This window comes from Lactuca virosa, chromosome 8, assembly GCF_052849685.1.
Source record: "Lactuca virosa cultivar CGN04683 chromosome 8, Lactuca_virosa_CGN04683_v6, whole genome shotgun sequence".
Taxonomy (NCBI): Eukaryota; Viridiplantae; Streptophyta; class Magnoliopsida; order Asterales; family Asteraceae; genus Lactuca; species Lactuca virosa.
Window position 1 is genome coordinate 250,440,241 of NC_136433.1, and position 15,887 is coordinate 250,456,127.

Genomic DNA, 15,887 nt, shown 5'->3' on the forward strand with positions numbered 1-15,887 from the left:
CAAGTTAATTGATTATGTGTTTTCAATCCATTTTAATCTAAGAGTTGATTCTAAAATGAGTTTTTGTAACTTGTCCTCAAGTTATATGAAAAGTCACATTTAAGTTTCATAAAACTCATAAAAGTTGGCAATGGTTACAAAAATGAAGAGTCTTGTCCTCAAGTTATGGAGGTTCAAGAGTCACTTCATTAAGTAATAAAATGTGTAACCTTAATTAATTCCATAAATTACAAAATAAAGAAAAGATACATTCATTTATTAGTTTAAAGTCTTCCATAACTTGTCCTCAAGTTATGGAACTTGAAGAGTTTTTTAATTAAAACTACTTTAAACACATAAGTTATGGAATTAATTAGTTTTGAATAGTTTCAAAAACTTGCCCTCAAGTTTTGGAATTTGAAAAGTTTTCTCTTATGAATACTTTAATTCCAAGTTAAGCCCTTAGAATTTTAAAAAGTTAAAATTCAACCCATATACTTTATAATATTATAAGTTAATAATATATATATATATATATATATATATATATATATATATATATATATATATATATATATATATATATATATATATATATATATATATATAAGAGCAAGTCAGTCTTACCGTTAGTAGGCCTCATTCACAAAGCCGGTCTATAAGGGGGGTACAAGGTTACTGCCTATAAAATGACAGTTTAATGGGTGTCCACCTCACCCACCACTTCCTTGACTGGTGGAGGGTCGTTAGCCGAACGGGTAGGACAAGGACTATAATTCTCCCTTCATTAAAAGTATTAATGATAAATACTAAGTAACTAAATTTTTTAGAAATACCTAATCTTAGTTACTTAGGAAAATGTGAATAAGGTGCTAATCCATGAAATTACACTTTGCACTTTGTTTAAGCCGTTAGTGGAGCGTGTGTGGTTAACCGGCACACTAACCTGGACTTAACAAGGTAGGCAAAGGGTAACTTAATATTTATCATAGTATTGGTGGAGCGTGTGTGGTTAACCGGCACATCGATTGAGGGGTAAATATTAAGGGTACCAAGTATATTTGCATGGTTACTTCATACCTTGTTTTCTGATCCTCGGCATCCCAGTCACAAAACCTGAAGGGCACACTCGAGATTGAAACATGCCATTGAAAAGTTCAATGAATCTCAAAAGATCTAGGAGTTTCAAATCCAATTAAAACCTAATAATACATTTCGTTTATCTTGGTGGAAATTGGTGAATCGTTATTCACCTACCTTCCAATATTTTATAGCTTGGATTACGGCATCCCTCTTCCAAGTTATAAAAGTATTGTGTTGGGTCCTAGCCTTAATATTTCAAATTGAGTGTTATATTAAGGAATTTAAATCAACTATCTTGAATATCTCCCAAAAGATGTCTGGTTTAGACATCTATGATCTTCCCAAATCTCTTGAAACAAGCTTTCCTAAATGAAGATGATGTCCCATGGAAATCATACTTCTTTCACCTCCTCCAATTATTCTCCCTAACCCACAAGTTCTTGAAAAGTTTAAGGTCACTTAAGCCCTATTGGCAAGCAATGATCTATGTGTGATCACATCTTGGAGATGTAGTCACATATTGACAAGCCGGGAGAGTTGGGTGTCAAAGTCTTGAGAAAGTTGGTGGTTCAATCACTTTCTAAGTCACATAATGAGTTCCTTTGGGACTCCTATGAAACAGACTATGACAAGACCCTTAATGATCTTATCTATTTGCTAAGATCAACTTCCTAAAACTTTATGGACATTGATAATGATGACATTGGATATCCAGTAAAGCTCTCTCTTCCCAATGGAAAGGGATCGGCCACAGTCAACTCAGTTGACCAAATGGTAAAGAGAGAGGCTAAGTCTGAGATAGTCCCATTATCAAGGGTCCATTGCCAAAGAAAGGGGCATTGGTTGCGAAGCTGTCAAATTTACCTAAGGATGTTAAAGTCAACAAGTTTGACTCTAATTCAGGTAAAGTCCACTATCTAACTCTGCTAAGTTTCTATTCTGAGATTCTTGATACATGATGTGACTGGGTCACATGTTGATGTTTTAAGAATCAAAGAAAAGTGAAGAGACTCTAAGAAAGAATATGTTGAATCTGATCGCATAGATGGATTTCTATCGCATAGTTTGAAGATCGGATTCTTGAGCTACTTCTTAGGAGTTATGATACATTGCTTAGGAATTGTAACATCCCAAAATTCAAGTCCAAAAATTTCATTTTTAATTAATTAACTCATAAAGCATTCACTAGAAAATATTGTATAAACATGTCCTCTCATAAAATCAAGTATCATGTTTGAAACCCACAACGTAAACAATTTCATATCAGAGTAGATGTGTGTGTGATGCCATGCTACGCCGCCGGCTCCTTCCCCTTAGAGGAAGAGGTACCTGAAACCAAAAAATGAAACCGTAAGCACAAAGCTTAGTGAGTTCCCCCATCATACCACATACCATACAATATCATCGGTATCTTTCAACCGGTAACCATTCATCGGTATCTTTCAACCGGTAACCATTCATCGGTATCTTTCAACCGGTAACCATTCATCGATATCTTTCAACCGGTAACTGGGGACTATTCCACCCCTACCACTAGCATACAATACAAGATATAAGCATACAGTCAGGCATATCCGGGTACTGACCTACCCCTCGGTCCTAAGGACCACTATCAGGGAAACTATCCCTATCATGCACGTAACATATCATACAGATATAACTCATAACCAAACACATAACCAGACCAAGATAATTATCACAAAGACAATCATCTTCTAAATACTCCTCATTGGTGGGCCGGCATTGTGGCCGTAGACCCACCCCTACTGGAAGGTAACTCACCTCGTACAAGTAGCTGTTGATAATCTGTGCGGGAAACCTCCGTCCGCTGCTGCTCCGGAAATCCTCCGGCTACAAACCCCATAAACACTCAGTTAGAAACTGATCTCTATACTTAGGGTAAAATGACCATTTACCCCCAACCAAGTCAAGTCAAAGTCAAAGTCAACTTCCAGTTGACCCGACTCGCCGAGTTGGGCTGTCAACTCGACGAGTCCCTCACTCTCTACTCGTCCTCATCCGTGACCCTACTCGTCGAGTTGGGCCGTCAACTCGACGAGTTCTTCTCTCATTCGAACGCCCCATGAAAACTCATCCGACTCGCCGAGTTGATGAACAACTCGTCGAGTTGGCCTTTATCTGATGAACCAGATATGTCCTCAACTCGCCGAGTTGATAAACAACTCGCCGAGTTCTAAGGAGATTGCCTTGGACTCGCCGAGTCCGTTCATGCACTCGCCGAGTCCCATGAACTTCCAGCACAATGGCTTAGTCCAGAACGTTGGGTCACTCCCTGGGACCCCCTTAAAACCTTTCCACACTCAACTAGGTTCTTTTGACCCTCAACAGAAAGGGGCAAAACCCTTAGACTCGCCGAGTCCAAGAATGGACTCGCCGAGTTGGTCACGTCTATGCCCTAGATCTTTGCTTTCTATTGTACATCCTTTGATCAAAAGATAGATCCAAGCTTCTACAATCGATCTAGCACGTAAAGTTATAAACTTTACGTGCTTGCATGGGACTTTGAGCTCAAAAGGGCATAAAACAAGCTGAAATGGCACATGGGACCTTTCATGGGTGCAAAAGCAACCCAAATCTGCCTGGTGGCTCCCTTAAAGATGTGATTCAGAAGCTTAAACCCCCAACCATGTTTGCAAACATGGTTGGCCACCAAAATGGCTCATAAAAGCCCTAAACCTCCCCAAAGAGGGATCTAACAAATGAATGAGCAAGGTTACAGCTTTTTACCTTCAATGAGCTGTAGAAGGTGCACAAACTCAGATTCTCTTGATCTCTACTTGCTTCCTCAAGCTTCTCTCCTTCCTTCTAAGATCACAAGCACCAAAATCCACCAACAAGGCTTAGATTACTTCAAAAACGGCTAGGGTTTCAGTGAGGGGTGTTTGGGAGCATAAAGGGGCGATGGAGGCTGCATAAGGTCGTTTAAATAGGGTGCAAACCCTTGAATTAGGGTTTTTGTCCAGACAGCACCTACTCGCCGAGTCTGGTCTCCGACTTGCCGAGTAGCTCATTAAACTCCCGTGTCCCCTCTCGCTTCTACTCGGCGAGTTGGTCCTTCAACTCGCCGAGTCCAAGGCCAAAAATGCAAAATATTTAAAGATTTAATAAAAGAATACGTACCAAGAACCAGGCGCTACAGGAATAGATAACAACAAAGTTTTCATGTGCTTTTGCATTGTAAGGATAGTTTTTCCGCAAAGTTTTAAAATAAAAGGAAAAAAATTTGATTTTATTTATTTTAAAATATCCTTACAATGGCGTTTGTGAAAAAATTTGTTGCTTATAAGATTCCATTAAGAGCAAGAGTGGAAATATGAATTTGATTCTTTCATTTGTGGTAGTGTCTAAATTTACCAAATAAGGAAAGATTCTCATCACCCAAGGTTTCAGTTGGATAGAAACTTGGAATCATGCAAGTTGTATAGCATGATGAATGAGAACTTTCAAGCATTGGAAAAAATTAAGACTAACTACTTTTTCACATGGATGTGTGAGCCAAGTAAAGGACTAAAGGATCGAGTACACATTCTTGTGCACTAGTTAAGTCCACCACAAAAGATTGATAAGACTATTCGTCATAATTTACTATAGCTCAGTAAATATGGTTATACTTACAAGCTTAAGTGTAATTCTGAGACATTGGAAAAGGTTCCAATGTATGACGAGAGCGAATAAGAAGAATCAACTTAGGCAAAAAAATAAAAGTTTCTCAAATCTGAAAAGATGGGAGAGTACTTTAGTATCATGTTTTAAGATCATCTTAATGATTTTGAGACCTTATCACAATTCATCCTCTAAGTGCATTCTGATAGTAAAGAAGAGGAGTTATGAATTGTTGAAGTGGTTAAATCAAGAAGATGATTCATACTTCGTTCCAAAAACAATTCTTAGAGTTATACTCTAAGATTGTAACTTGAGTGACATGTCTTAAAGAAGGTTTAAAACACTTGTCAAATGTAAGAGTAAAAGTTTTCTACTCTTGTACATTTGAAATTGGTAAGTTGTGATGTTTTGGATAAAACAAAGACCAACTTAGGCCAATTGTGTGAAGTGTTTGTCTTGATTAGAATCCACACTATCTCTTGAATATCTGAAAAGAAAGTCTTATATGTCAAGAGGACAGTGGGAGTCTTAAAGGTCTTGAAAGTCTCAAGAACTAATCAAGAAAAAACCTGAAGTTCTTCACTAGCACACGACTTGAGGTTTATAATCTATCGTGTTGACATATTCTGTGCCCATTCCAATTAAAGTTGGCTTTGCATATGAGTTCTTAGAGTTCTCAATTGGTTGCACAACAACTTGGAAGCAATGGCAGGCCCTTGAGCTGCCAGATGGCAAGAATTTAAGGTTGCACAAGTTCAGTCCATATGAATTTGGAATTGTTACTAATCTTGTCTTGTGATTATGGTTTTGACAAAAAAATTCACATGGAAAAAGAACACATACACCATAAAAATCTAAGTGTCATAAGGTTTCTCTTCGATTCATGAAAATGATGGTGAGGAAACACTTTCACTAAGTAGATTTTAGTTAGATAGCAATTGTGATATTTGCATTCTCAAAGTCGTTAGTGGAGCATGTGTGGTTAACCGGCACACTAACATGTACTTGCGAGAAGTGGCAAAGGTCTAAACAATCGAGACTATGATTACGACATCCCTTTTCATAGTTCTTAAAATTTTTTAGACACACCTGTGAGCTATCTAAGATAAGGTGTATGATATTGATAAAGTTTTATCAAAGCAATCTAGTATCAGAAATCTGAACTTTGGTAAGAAAGTCAATAAAGTATTGTTTTTCTAGAAGTTCAGCTGATTTCTGAGTACATGTCAAAGCTAGTGGGAGCATAAGTGTTATGCTAATAATCATCATGTTAGTGGGAGCATGATAATTATGATAAAGGTTGCAAGTTAGCAATGTTAATTATAGAAAACAAAAGGTTTCAATTGGGAAAGAGTTGTTTCGCTATAATTAAGGGAGAGGAAATTATACTAAATCTCAAATCTAAAAGCTTAGATTGAGGTTTTAATCGTATTTAGTCATGGATATATATGAATTTCATGTTGGAATGGCTCAACATAAGGAAATTCTATATATGGGTCTATTATTTGCATTCTAAAATTCGATTATGATTACGGCATCCCTTTTCATCATCCGAATTATGAGAACTTGGCAAATAGAAAGATTGTAGCAAAAGACTGGTTTAGTCTTTATGTGAGACATCATGAATCGTGTCCCATATGCTTCGGATATAGGATCGATTACATGTGCTATATTCATCCTTTCTAAAATTTTCCAAATGCCTGGGGCATTAAGAAGGGAAAAGGTCTAGAACTGGATATGACTAAAAGGATTAAGCAATTGTCGAGGACAATCTAAGGTTTACCAAAGATTGGTTGCTCAAGGACAGTTGGAAGTATAGTGTTAATTCTGGAAGGACCATATTGACATATTCTGAAAAGAGGCAACTCTTGTTCAGAAGTGATAGTCAAAATGGAATATGGAAATGTTTCAAAGTTAGAAATTATTCAATCTGTGTAAGATTAGAAGAAACTTAATGCAAGAAGGATGTTTCCAAGGAGTTGATCTCCTTTGGAATGCTCTGTAATGTTTGTTGTCAAGTCTTTCTGACTTTGTGCATAATCATTACAAGAGGATCAATGCATATAAGTTTAGAATCTAACAGATTTCAGTAAATGGCATGAATTTGGAATTCTTGCATTTGCAGTAAGGATTTGGAACTGTGAACTGAGAATCATTGGAATTATGTTCAATCGATCTCTTTCACAAAGTAAAGATCATAGACAAACATAGTATGCATACTTAGTGTATGGCATGACTAGTGTTTAGAAAACATAGTGTACATGTTTGGAGCATGGGACAACTATTGTTTTACTTCAAGAATAAAGTTGATAGTTGAAACAGTATGCCATGAATAATGTGTAATCATATGGTGATAAATAAAAGGTGTTTTATTTATATTCATAAGTTCTGAGACCATATTGGATTCGATTATTATTGTGTTTCACTTTGCGTGTTTTGACTTCCAGAATAACTAGGTCATTGTTCTGAATGACTAAGTTATTCAAACCATCCACAGTCAGTCATATGTTGGAAGTAGATATGAATCAAGACTATCATGGGTTGGGCTTGTAGAGGTCTAAGATGTTGGACAAGGTGGTGCTACAACACTCATGAGTCCTCATAAGTTCTGAGTATTGGATTCAACCCGTGCTCATTGGAATCACTTCATGGATTTTATCACGAGTGATCATGAGACGATAATATCTTATATTCTTCAAACCTAGAGATATGAGTTGTTACTATGAGTTGGTTATACATTGATTGCACGAAAACGCATTGGTAACTCGATGTTATAAAACGTGCCTTTGTGTATGATTCAACAAGTAGTATAACAAGCCATATGAGTCGAATTTTATCCATTCCTTTTACCTTCGGGATAAAAGCGATATATGTGGGCCCCTCGATGATTTGGTGATGACAAATGTAAGTGCTTGGCTGGGCCTGGACTGATTTGATTTGTTCAATTAGTCAGTCGTCATAAATCGGAAATCGGGAAACAACAAATGGATAGAGAGAATGATTATAATCCATGTCTCAGTCCATATGATATCTAGAATGGAGGAATATATGATCCCTTATTTAATGGACAAGTCATTGACAAAGGTCAGAGATCATCGGCAAGGTCAGAGTTCGACAGAAGCTTTTGAGAGCTACGATTGCCAGTCGGTTCTTGAAGTCATACTTACAATAATAGTTTTAGAATTATCCAAGTGGGAGACTGTTGGATTAATGTCTAAGTCCATAACTATAATTGGTAAGACTTGACCCGACCCGGCATGGTCCATTTGGGTTGCATGGCATCATGCATTTGGATAGACTATAATGAGAGAAATAACACTTAACGTTTGTTAATATATTATAAGTTATAATATATTAATAAGATTATTTAAATAGTATTGATCAAGAATTAATCTAGGATTAATTAAGTGATCAAAAGAAGACTAATTAAATATATGGGTTGATTGTGTAAATCATCCATACTTGTATAGTGGGCTAATGCTCCATGGATTATCAAGTTGGGCTAAAACCCATAGGATGCTCCATGGTATATTTGAACCCATGGATCCAAGGAAATGGAAAGCCATGACAATTAGGGTTTACCCTAATTGTCACTAACTATATAAGCATCTTATTGTTGACAAAATCGGCACTAGAGTATGTGTGAAAGGGCTAGCCGATTTTCATGAAGTGAGGATTTCTCTCTAATCTATTCCAAGTGTATTTGGTGTTGTGTGAACCATTTGAGGTGTCACACTTGGGTCACTAGGCACTCAAGCTTCATGAAGACATTCTACATCAAAGAGGTATGTAATTCTAACTTGATATATTCATATGAATCAATGATATTATGCTAGTTAGGATGAATACCTTGGAAAGTTCATATTTGCATGTATAATAGAGAAAACATAGATCCAAGGTATTTAGGGTTGCATGTACACTTAGGTGTGTTAGAATGCTCAAAACCCATCAGTAACTTGGGGGATTCGGGACAATTATTGAGGAAAGTACAGATAGATGTGGAAGGTAGGTAGTATGGGTCCATACTACTAGAAGCAGGGGATTCGTACTCGAGTCAAAGAGAGTCACGAAGATACCATGAAGCTTGTAGATTATGGGATTGTTTGACTACGTTCTGATGGTTTATATGGTTTATTTTCAGTATGGTAATCACTTGAGGAGGTTCTGGTAGTGGCTCTGGTGCTGGTGATGGTTCGGGTTCGGGCTCTGGAGCCGGTTTTATGGATGATCAGACGCAAGAGATCATTTATTTAGAGATTACTCGCATTATTCTTGAGCATACTCCTATGATCTTTGGTACGGTCAATGAGGTTATCTTAAAGATTTTGGATGAGCACTTAGGCGCTTTTGTTCTGAGGTGGTGGCGATGATGGGAGCTCGCACTTTGACTTTTCGTGAGTTCCGGGCATGTGGATCCACAGAGTTCTTCGGGAAGAAGGTCCCGATTGCGAGCAGACGTTGGTTAACGGATATCACGAATGCTTCCCGGACTAGTTGTTGCCCCGAAGGGGAAAAGTTCAGACTTGCTACCTGTCTTCTGAAAGACAGAGCTCGAGATTGGTGGGAGGACGTTGGGTATGCCTTGGGAGGTGAGGTGGTTGAGTCTATGACTTGGGAGGATTTGTTGACGAGGTTTCAAATTTAGTTTGAGCTGGTGATTGAGGGTCAGCAGTTGGCAAGGGAGTTTCAGGACCTTCGACAGACTGTTGAGACGGTAGCGGAGATCACTGCTATATTCCATGAGAGCGCGTTGCTAGTTCCGCAGTATGTGGCGGATGAGGAGATTAAGAAGGCAGGGTATCAAGATATGTTGTAGAGCAACATCAGGCAGTTTGTGAGTATATCCAGTTGTAGGACATTGGAGGATATGGTGGCGAGAACAAGAGAGAGGGAGATTGACTTGGAGATGGAGAAGAAGAGGAAGTCGGATCAGGTTCAGGGTTATAAGGGTTTGGGCAAGAGGCCCAAGGTTTTTGATACGAGATCAAGAGGCCAGCAGAGTCGGGGATGATGCGGCAAGTATGACAAGACGCACGATGGTACGTGCAAGGTGGGTGGTTATGGCTGCTTCAAGTGCGACAAGATGGGTTACTTCAGCACGGATTGCACTTCTGCCACCACCAACCAGGTATTGAAGGTTTTTGTCACATAAAATAGATAGTGTTTCACAAAAACCGGCAATAGAAGCTTTAAAAAATTCTTATAAATTTCGAGTGTGACAACAAAACAAACCATTAAGGATCCTTTTAAAGAGGTCAGAATGATGTTACAACAACCATAGGGTGTTTAGAAATAACAGCCTTTGATGCCATTGGACCCTCTCGGATTTGGGGTGTTGAAGTAGATGACAAGAACAAGAAGCTTGATCTTCTCTACAAGTAATCCACCAACAAGAATAAGGTACCAAAATTGCTAGATTTATTCTTGTACAAATTTGGTCTTTAAGGCTTAAGTGCTCAATTAATTAAGCACTAAAGGAAGACAGAAAGTGAACACCAAAAGCAAGTAATGTCTTCAAAAGAGGAGACGACTCCAAGCTCCTAAGTGCTTATGGTTTGTAGAGAGGAAAGAGACGAAGTACAAGATCAAAAAAACTATTAAATTTTCCATGTATAAGACCCTCTTTATATATCCCATTCAAGTATGGCCTCTTGAATATAATATTCTAAAGTATGGCCTCTTGAATATAAAGGAGAGGCATGCGGAATAAGATGATGGAGGTTGACAAACAACCACCATGCCTCTACATACTTTCGGCCATAGGGCCTAAAAAGGACAAAAAAAATTTCACTAGTCTTTTTAACCATGGTAGAGTAAGCCTTTGATTTAATCATGGTTAACTAAAGTGTCCAAAACTTTGTACATGACTTATTATATGATACCTTATCATATAAAGACTATTTTTTTCTTCTTACAATATGGTTTTCATAGAACAACATTTTTTCTCTAATTAAATACAAGAGTTGAATTTATTTATTAATACCAAATTACTTAATAAATATTCAATAAGTACCAACTAGATTAAGGTGTGACCCTATAGGATCATATGTCATTAGCAATGTTATTCAATAATGATTCTTTAGCATATAGGTTCAATAATCTCCCACTTGCACAAGATTCATTATAGACTGACATAGACATTAGTTGGCCTCTAGCAACGGGCTACTTCCCCTAACAACATATGAAGGGTGCCATCAATCAACATCCAATTCCAGGAGCTCACCGGCTACAATTGAGGTATAAGGTAAGTGTATCAATATTCTCTTTGTTACAGACATCATGTTGGATATGAGACATGGAACGTGATCATCCTCATTTGGCATTCAACTTATAAGAAAGGCGCCTTAGATGTCTAACTCTCAACACATAAGAGGAACAAATCCCATCTTGACTACATACATACTCTCATATAGTTCATGCTCTACCCAACGGAGGATTTTTGTAACTGCACAGTTACAAACAATGTTTAACCATGTCAAAGTTTACCAATCTCCATACTTGAGTTCTCCAATATGCATCTCAGGTCGAAAGACATAAAGATATTTACCTGTGATCAGGATTCACTTATGATATCGATCCATGAAGTGACTCTTGATGCGGGTCATTTCCAATAGTTGTTCTGAAACAAAGTACGTATGAATTTGGATGCAACACTTCGCTATTTCACCTCTTGAAATCAACCAAGCCGATTCATATTAGTCTTAATTCACAGTTGCTCCCGCAATAGTGACTGACTATGGACAAATTTTGAATAATTACATTATTCAAGGATTAAATAACATGCTAATATAGAATACAATAATATTCAACACAAAAGAGATATCTCATATTCAGAGGAGACTACATATCATTGCTACATAGTTCTGAATATCCATATATTAGACAAGTACAGATTTAAATCCAATCAATAGCTAATCGTAGACCGATTCCTTTTGCATGACTCTCAAACTTGCTTTGAGGTAGAGCTTTTGTGAACGGGTCTGCTAGATTATCATCTGTATGAATCTTTTCAATGCGTACATTTCCCAATTCTAATTCCTGATGAATGAAATTGAATTTTCGTTGAATGTGTCTAGTCTTGTTGGTAACCATCGGGTCTCTTGTGATAGTGATGGCACCAATGTTGTCAAAAAACATCTCAATGGCATTTTTGATGCTTGGAACAACATCCAGATGACCGATGACTTTCTTCATCCAATTAACTTCTTGAGCCGCATCACACACAGCTATGTATTCTGATTATGTTGTAGAAAGTGCAACCATGTCTTGCTTTGAACTCTTCCAGGCAATGGCCCCTCCATTAAGTGTGAACACATATCCCGACTGTGATCGTGAGTTATCTCGATCAGTGTTGAAACCAACGTTAGTGAAACATCTTACAGTAAGCTCTTCTTCAACTCCTCGATAGACCAGAAACATATCTTTAGTTCTTCTTAAGTACTTAAGTATGTTCTTAACAGCCACCCAATGTTTTTCGCCAGGATTAGCTTGATACCTACTAATTATACTAATAGCATAAGCTACATCTAACCTTGTACATGTCATAGCATACATAATTGAATCTACTGTTGAAGCATACGGTATGCATTTCAGTATTTTGATCTCATCTTCGGTACTAGGGCCGTCAGCCTTAGAAATAATGGTACCAGGCAGTATGGGAACAATTCCTCGTTTCAAGTTATCCATTGAAAAACGTTTTAAGATTTTGACAATGTATGTACACTGAATCAAACCAATGAGTCTTTAGGATCTATCTCTATAGATCCTAATACCGAGTATGTATGTAGCATCCCATAGATCTTTCATTTGAAAGGACTTACTAAGGTAGGCCTTAGTCTCCTTCAATGTCGGGATATCTTTCCTGATCAGTGATATGTCATCAACATATAGAATTAGAAAAACAATATGGCTCCCACTTGCTTTGATGTATAAACATGGTTCATCGGGACTTTCTAAGAAACCAAAAATTTTGATGTTTTCGTCAAAACAATGATACCAGGCCCTAGATACTTGTTTCAATCCATAAATGGACTTCTTCAGTTTACACACCTTCTTCAGGTTATCCGGTTTGACAAAACCTTCAGGTTGTTCCATATAAACATCTTCCTCAAGATATCCTTTAAGGAAAACGGTTTTGACATCCATTTGCCATATCTCATAGTCATAATATGCAGCTATGGACATGATAATCCCAATAGATTTAATCTTAGCAACTGGCGAGAAAGTATCTTCATAGTCAACACCTTGAATTTAAGTATATCCTTTTGCGACAAGTCGTGCTTTGAAATTTTGTACATTTTCATCCATGACGCTCTTCTTCTTGAAGATCCACTTGCTTCCAACAGCCCTGCTGTTAGGAGGTAAGTCAACCAAGTCCCGTACTTGATTGTCATTCATGGATTGAATGTCAATTCTCATGGCTTCAAGCCATTTATCAGACTCTGGGTCTATAGTAGCAGCCTTGTAATTTACGGGCTCACATTGATCCATAAAGAAGACTTCCTCTTCAAGAATGACAAATCCAAATTTGTCAGGTTCCTGACGAGTTCTACTAGAGCGTCGTACAGTTGGTGTAGTTTCCGGCATCTGAACGATAATTTCATGTTCAACAATGCTTTTTTGATTATCATTCTCAACTAAAGGTTGTGTCTCTCGAATTTCTTCGAGGTCAATGGGTTCCCACTTACTTTATGTGAGATGAAGTCAGTTTCAAGAAACATTGCTTTACGGGCTATGAACACCCGGTTTCCTTCTTTCTGGAAGAAGTAATAACCCATGATTTCTTTTGGGTATCCCACAAAGATACATTTTTGAGATCTAGGGTCAAGCTGGTCAGAAGTTTCTCTTTTAACATATGCTTTACAACCCCATATCTTTAAGTACGACATTGATGGAACCTTTCCATGCCATAACTCATAGGGAGTCTTACTAACCTTTTTAGTTGGGACCATGTTTACAATTCGAGTTGCGGTTTCAAGGGCATACCCCCAAAATGAATGAGGAAGGAAAGTATGACTCATCATTGATCACACCATATCAAGTAGAGTAAGATTTCTCCTTTCCAAGACACTATTATGTTGAGGTGTTCTCAGTGGAGTGAGTTGTGACACTCTGCCACAATTCTGCAGATGTTCATCAAACTCATAACTCAGTTATTCACCACCACGATCTGATCGTATGGTTTTAATATTTTTACCAAGTTGATTTTGTACTTCATTTTGGAAAATCTTGAAGACATCGAATGCTTTATATTTGTGTTTCATGAGATACACATATCCAAATCTACTATAATCTTTAGTAAATGTAATGAAGTATCTTTCACCGCTTCTGGTCATTGTTCTAAAAGGTCCACATACATCAGTATGTATGAGTCCTAATAGATCCGAAGCTCTTTCACCAACACTGGTAAAAGGATCTTTGTTCATCTTGCCACATAGACATGATTCACATACATCAAAAGACTTTGGGCCTGTTGACTCTAAGATCCCATCCTTTTGGAGCTTAGCAATGTGAGTTTTACTTATGTGCCCAAGTCGACAATGCCATAAATAAGTTTTATTTGAGTCTAACTTTGTTTTCTTATTTAATTTGAACATTGAATTATCCTTTTTGTATGAACCATTTACATCGATTTCATATATTCCATTTTTGGACTAGTCTTAAAATAGAACACATTATCTTCGAACACAAAAATGTTTTCAGAATCAAAGTCAAACTTATAATGAAAACCTTGATCATACAAGCGAGAAGTAGAGATAATATTCCTAGTTATACTAGGTACATAACAACAATTGTTCAAAATAAGATTAACGCCATATGGAATATAAAGATGATATTGCCCTATGTCTTTGACATCTACTCGAGTGCCATTGCCAACATGAAGTTCCAAATCGCCATCTCTTAGTTCTCTAACATTCTTTAGTCCCTGAAAATCATTGCTTATGTTAGTACCATTTCCAGTATCGATTACCCAAGAATTAGTATGGAACGCATGTAATTCAATCACATATATACCTGAGGTACCAACCTGGTTGGCCTTGATCTTCTTAAGTTCTTCTAGGTATTTGGGACAATTGCGCTTCCAGTGTCCCTTTTCATTGCAGTGAAAGCAATCAGAGTCAACAACAGGCTTGGGTTTAGGAGTTGGGTTAGTAGAAGGAGGCTTCCATTTACCCTTTCCCTTGCCCTTGCCTTTCTTGGAAGCCTTTCCTTTCCCCTTAATGGTATTATTACTGGTTTTCTTCTTGGATATTTGACCCTTACAGATCATCCATACTTGATTGTTCCCAGATTTCCTCATGTTTGCCTCAACATTTTTTTAGCATGTTATGAAGCTCACTGAGGCTCCTCTCCCAATCATTCATTGTGAAGTTCATCACAAATTGGTTGAATGACTTAGGCAATGAGGCTAGGATCACATCGGTCTCTAGCTCATCCCTAAATAGGAATCCGAGGAGGGCAAGTTGTTTAATATAAGCGTTCATTTTGAGTACATGTGTATTCACAGAAGATCCCCCAGTCATCTTGCAACCAATGAAAACATTCAAGGTCTCAAACCACTTTTTCTTAGTCTGAACTTGAAACATGACTCTTATTTGTTCCATCATTTCAAATGCTTCATGGAACTCAAAACTTTTCTGAAGTTCAGGAGTCATAGTTGCAAGCATGATGCAATCCACTTCGGTCAAATCATTAACATGTTTCAGTCGAGCATCTTTCAATGCTTTGGCAACATTAGCTGGGAGCTCTTCTGGAATAGGTTCATCAAGGACATAGTCCTTTTTCTCAAGCTTGAGGACAATTCTCAGTTGTCTGAACAAATCAAGAAAGTTAGGTCCACTTAGTTTTTCTTTTTCGAGGATGGATCGAATGGTGAGTGATGAGGTGGTTATAGTTGGGGTAGTCATCTACAAAATAATAAGATTCATTTTAATATCTTTGATATAAATTCTTTTCAAAAATAATTACCCTTCAAATTAAATTTTGAAAAGTTAAGATCCACATCACCCAAAATAACTTGAGGAGGTGACCCACAACTCAAGTGATTTTGTTGATCGATAGGTTACGATAACCAATTACAACTCTGATATAATTATTAGATTTATGGGATCCAAAAACATTACTTTGTTTTTAAATGGCATGTTCATCCCATCTATGCCTCAAAACTCTTATGCTTAGGTGACCTTTATCACATAAGAAAT

General features: G+C 37.4%; 1 protein-coding gene and 1 pseudogene across 1 annotated transcript; both read right to left on the reverse strand.

The window, feature by feature from the left end:
- Nucleotides 1-11,925: 11,925 nt before the first annotated feature.
- On the reverse strand, nucleotides 11,926-12,372 carry LOC145131416 (secreted RxLR effector protein 161 pseudogene; annotated as a pseudogene).
- Nucleotides 12,373-14,993: 2,621 nt separating this feature from the next.
- LOC145131417 (uncharacterized) lies at nucleotides 14,994-15,593 on the reverse strand. Its single transcript, XM_079066102.1, has one exon. The coding sequence runs from the start codon at nucleotides 15,591-15,593 to the stop codon at nucleotides 14,994-14,996; it is 600 nt and encodes a 199-aa protein (XP_078922228.1).
- Nucleotides 15,594-15,887: the final 294 nt, after the last annotated feature.

Excerpts from the sequence above, each read along its gene's own strand:
- LOC145131417 (XM_079066102.1), bottom strand. The coding sequence starts at position 15,593 with ATGACTACCCCAACTATAACCACCTCATCACTCACCATTCGATCCATC.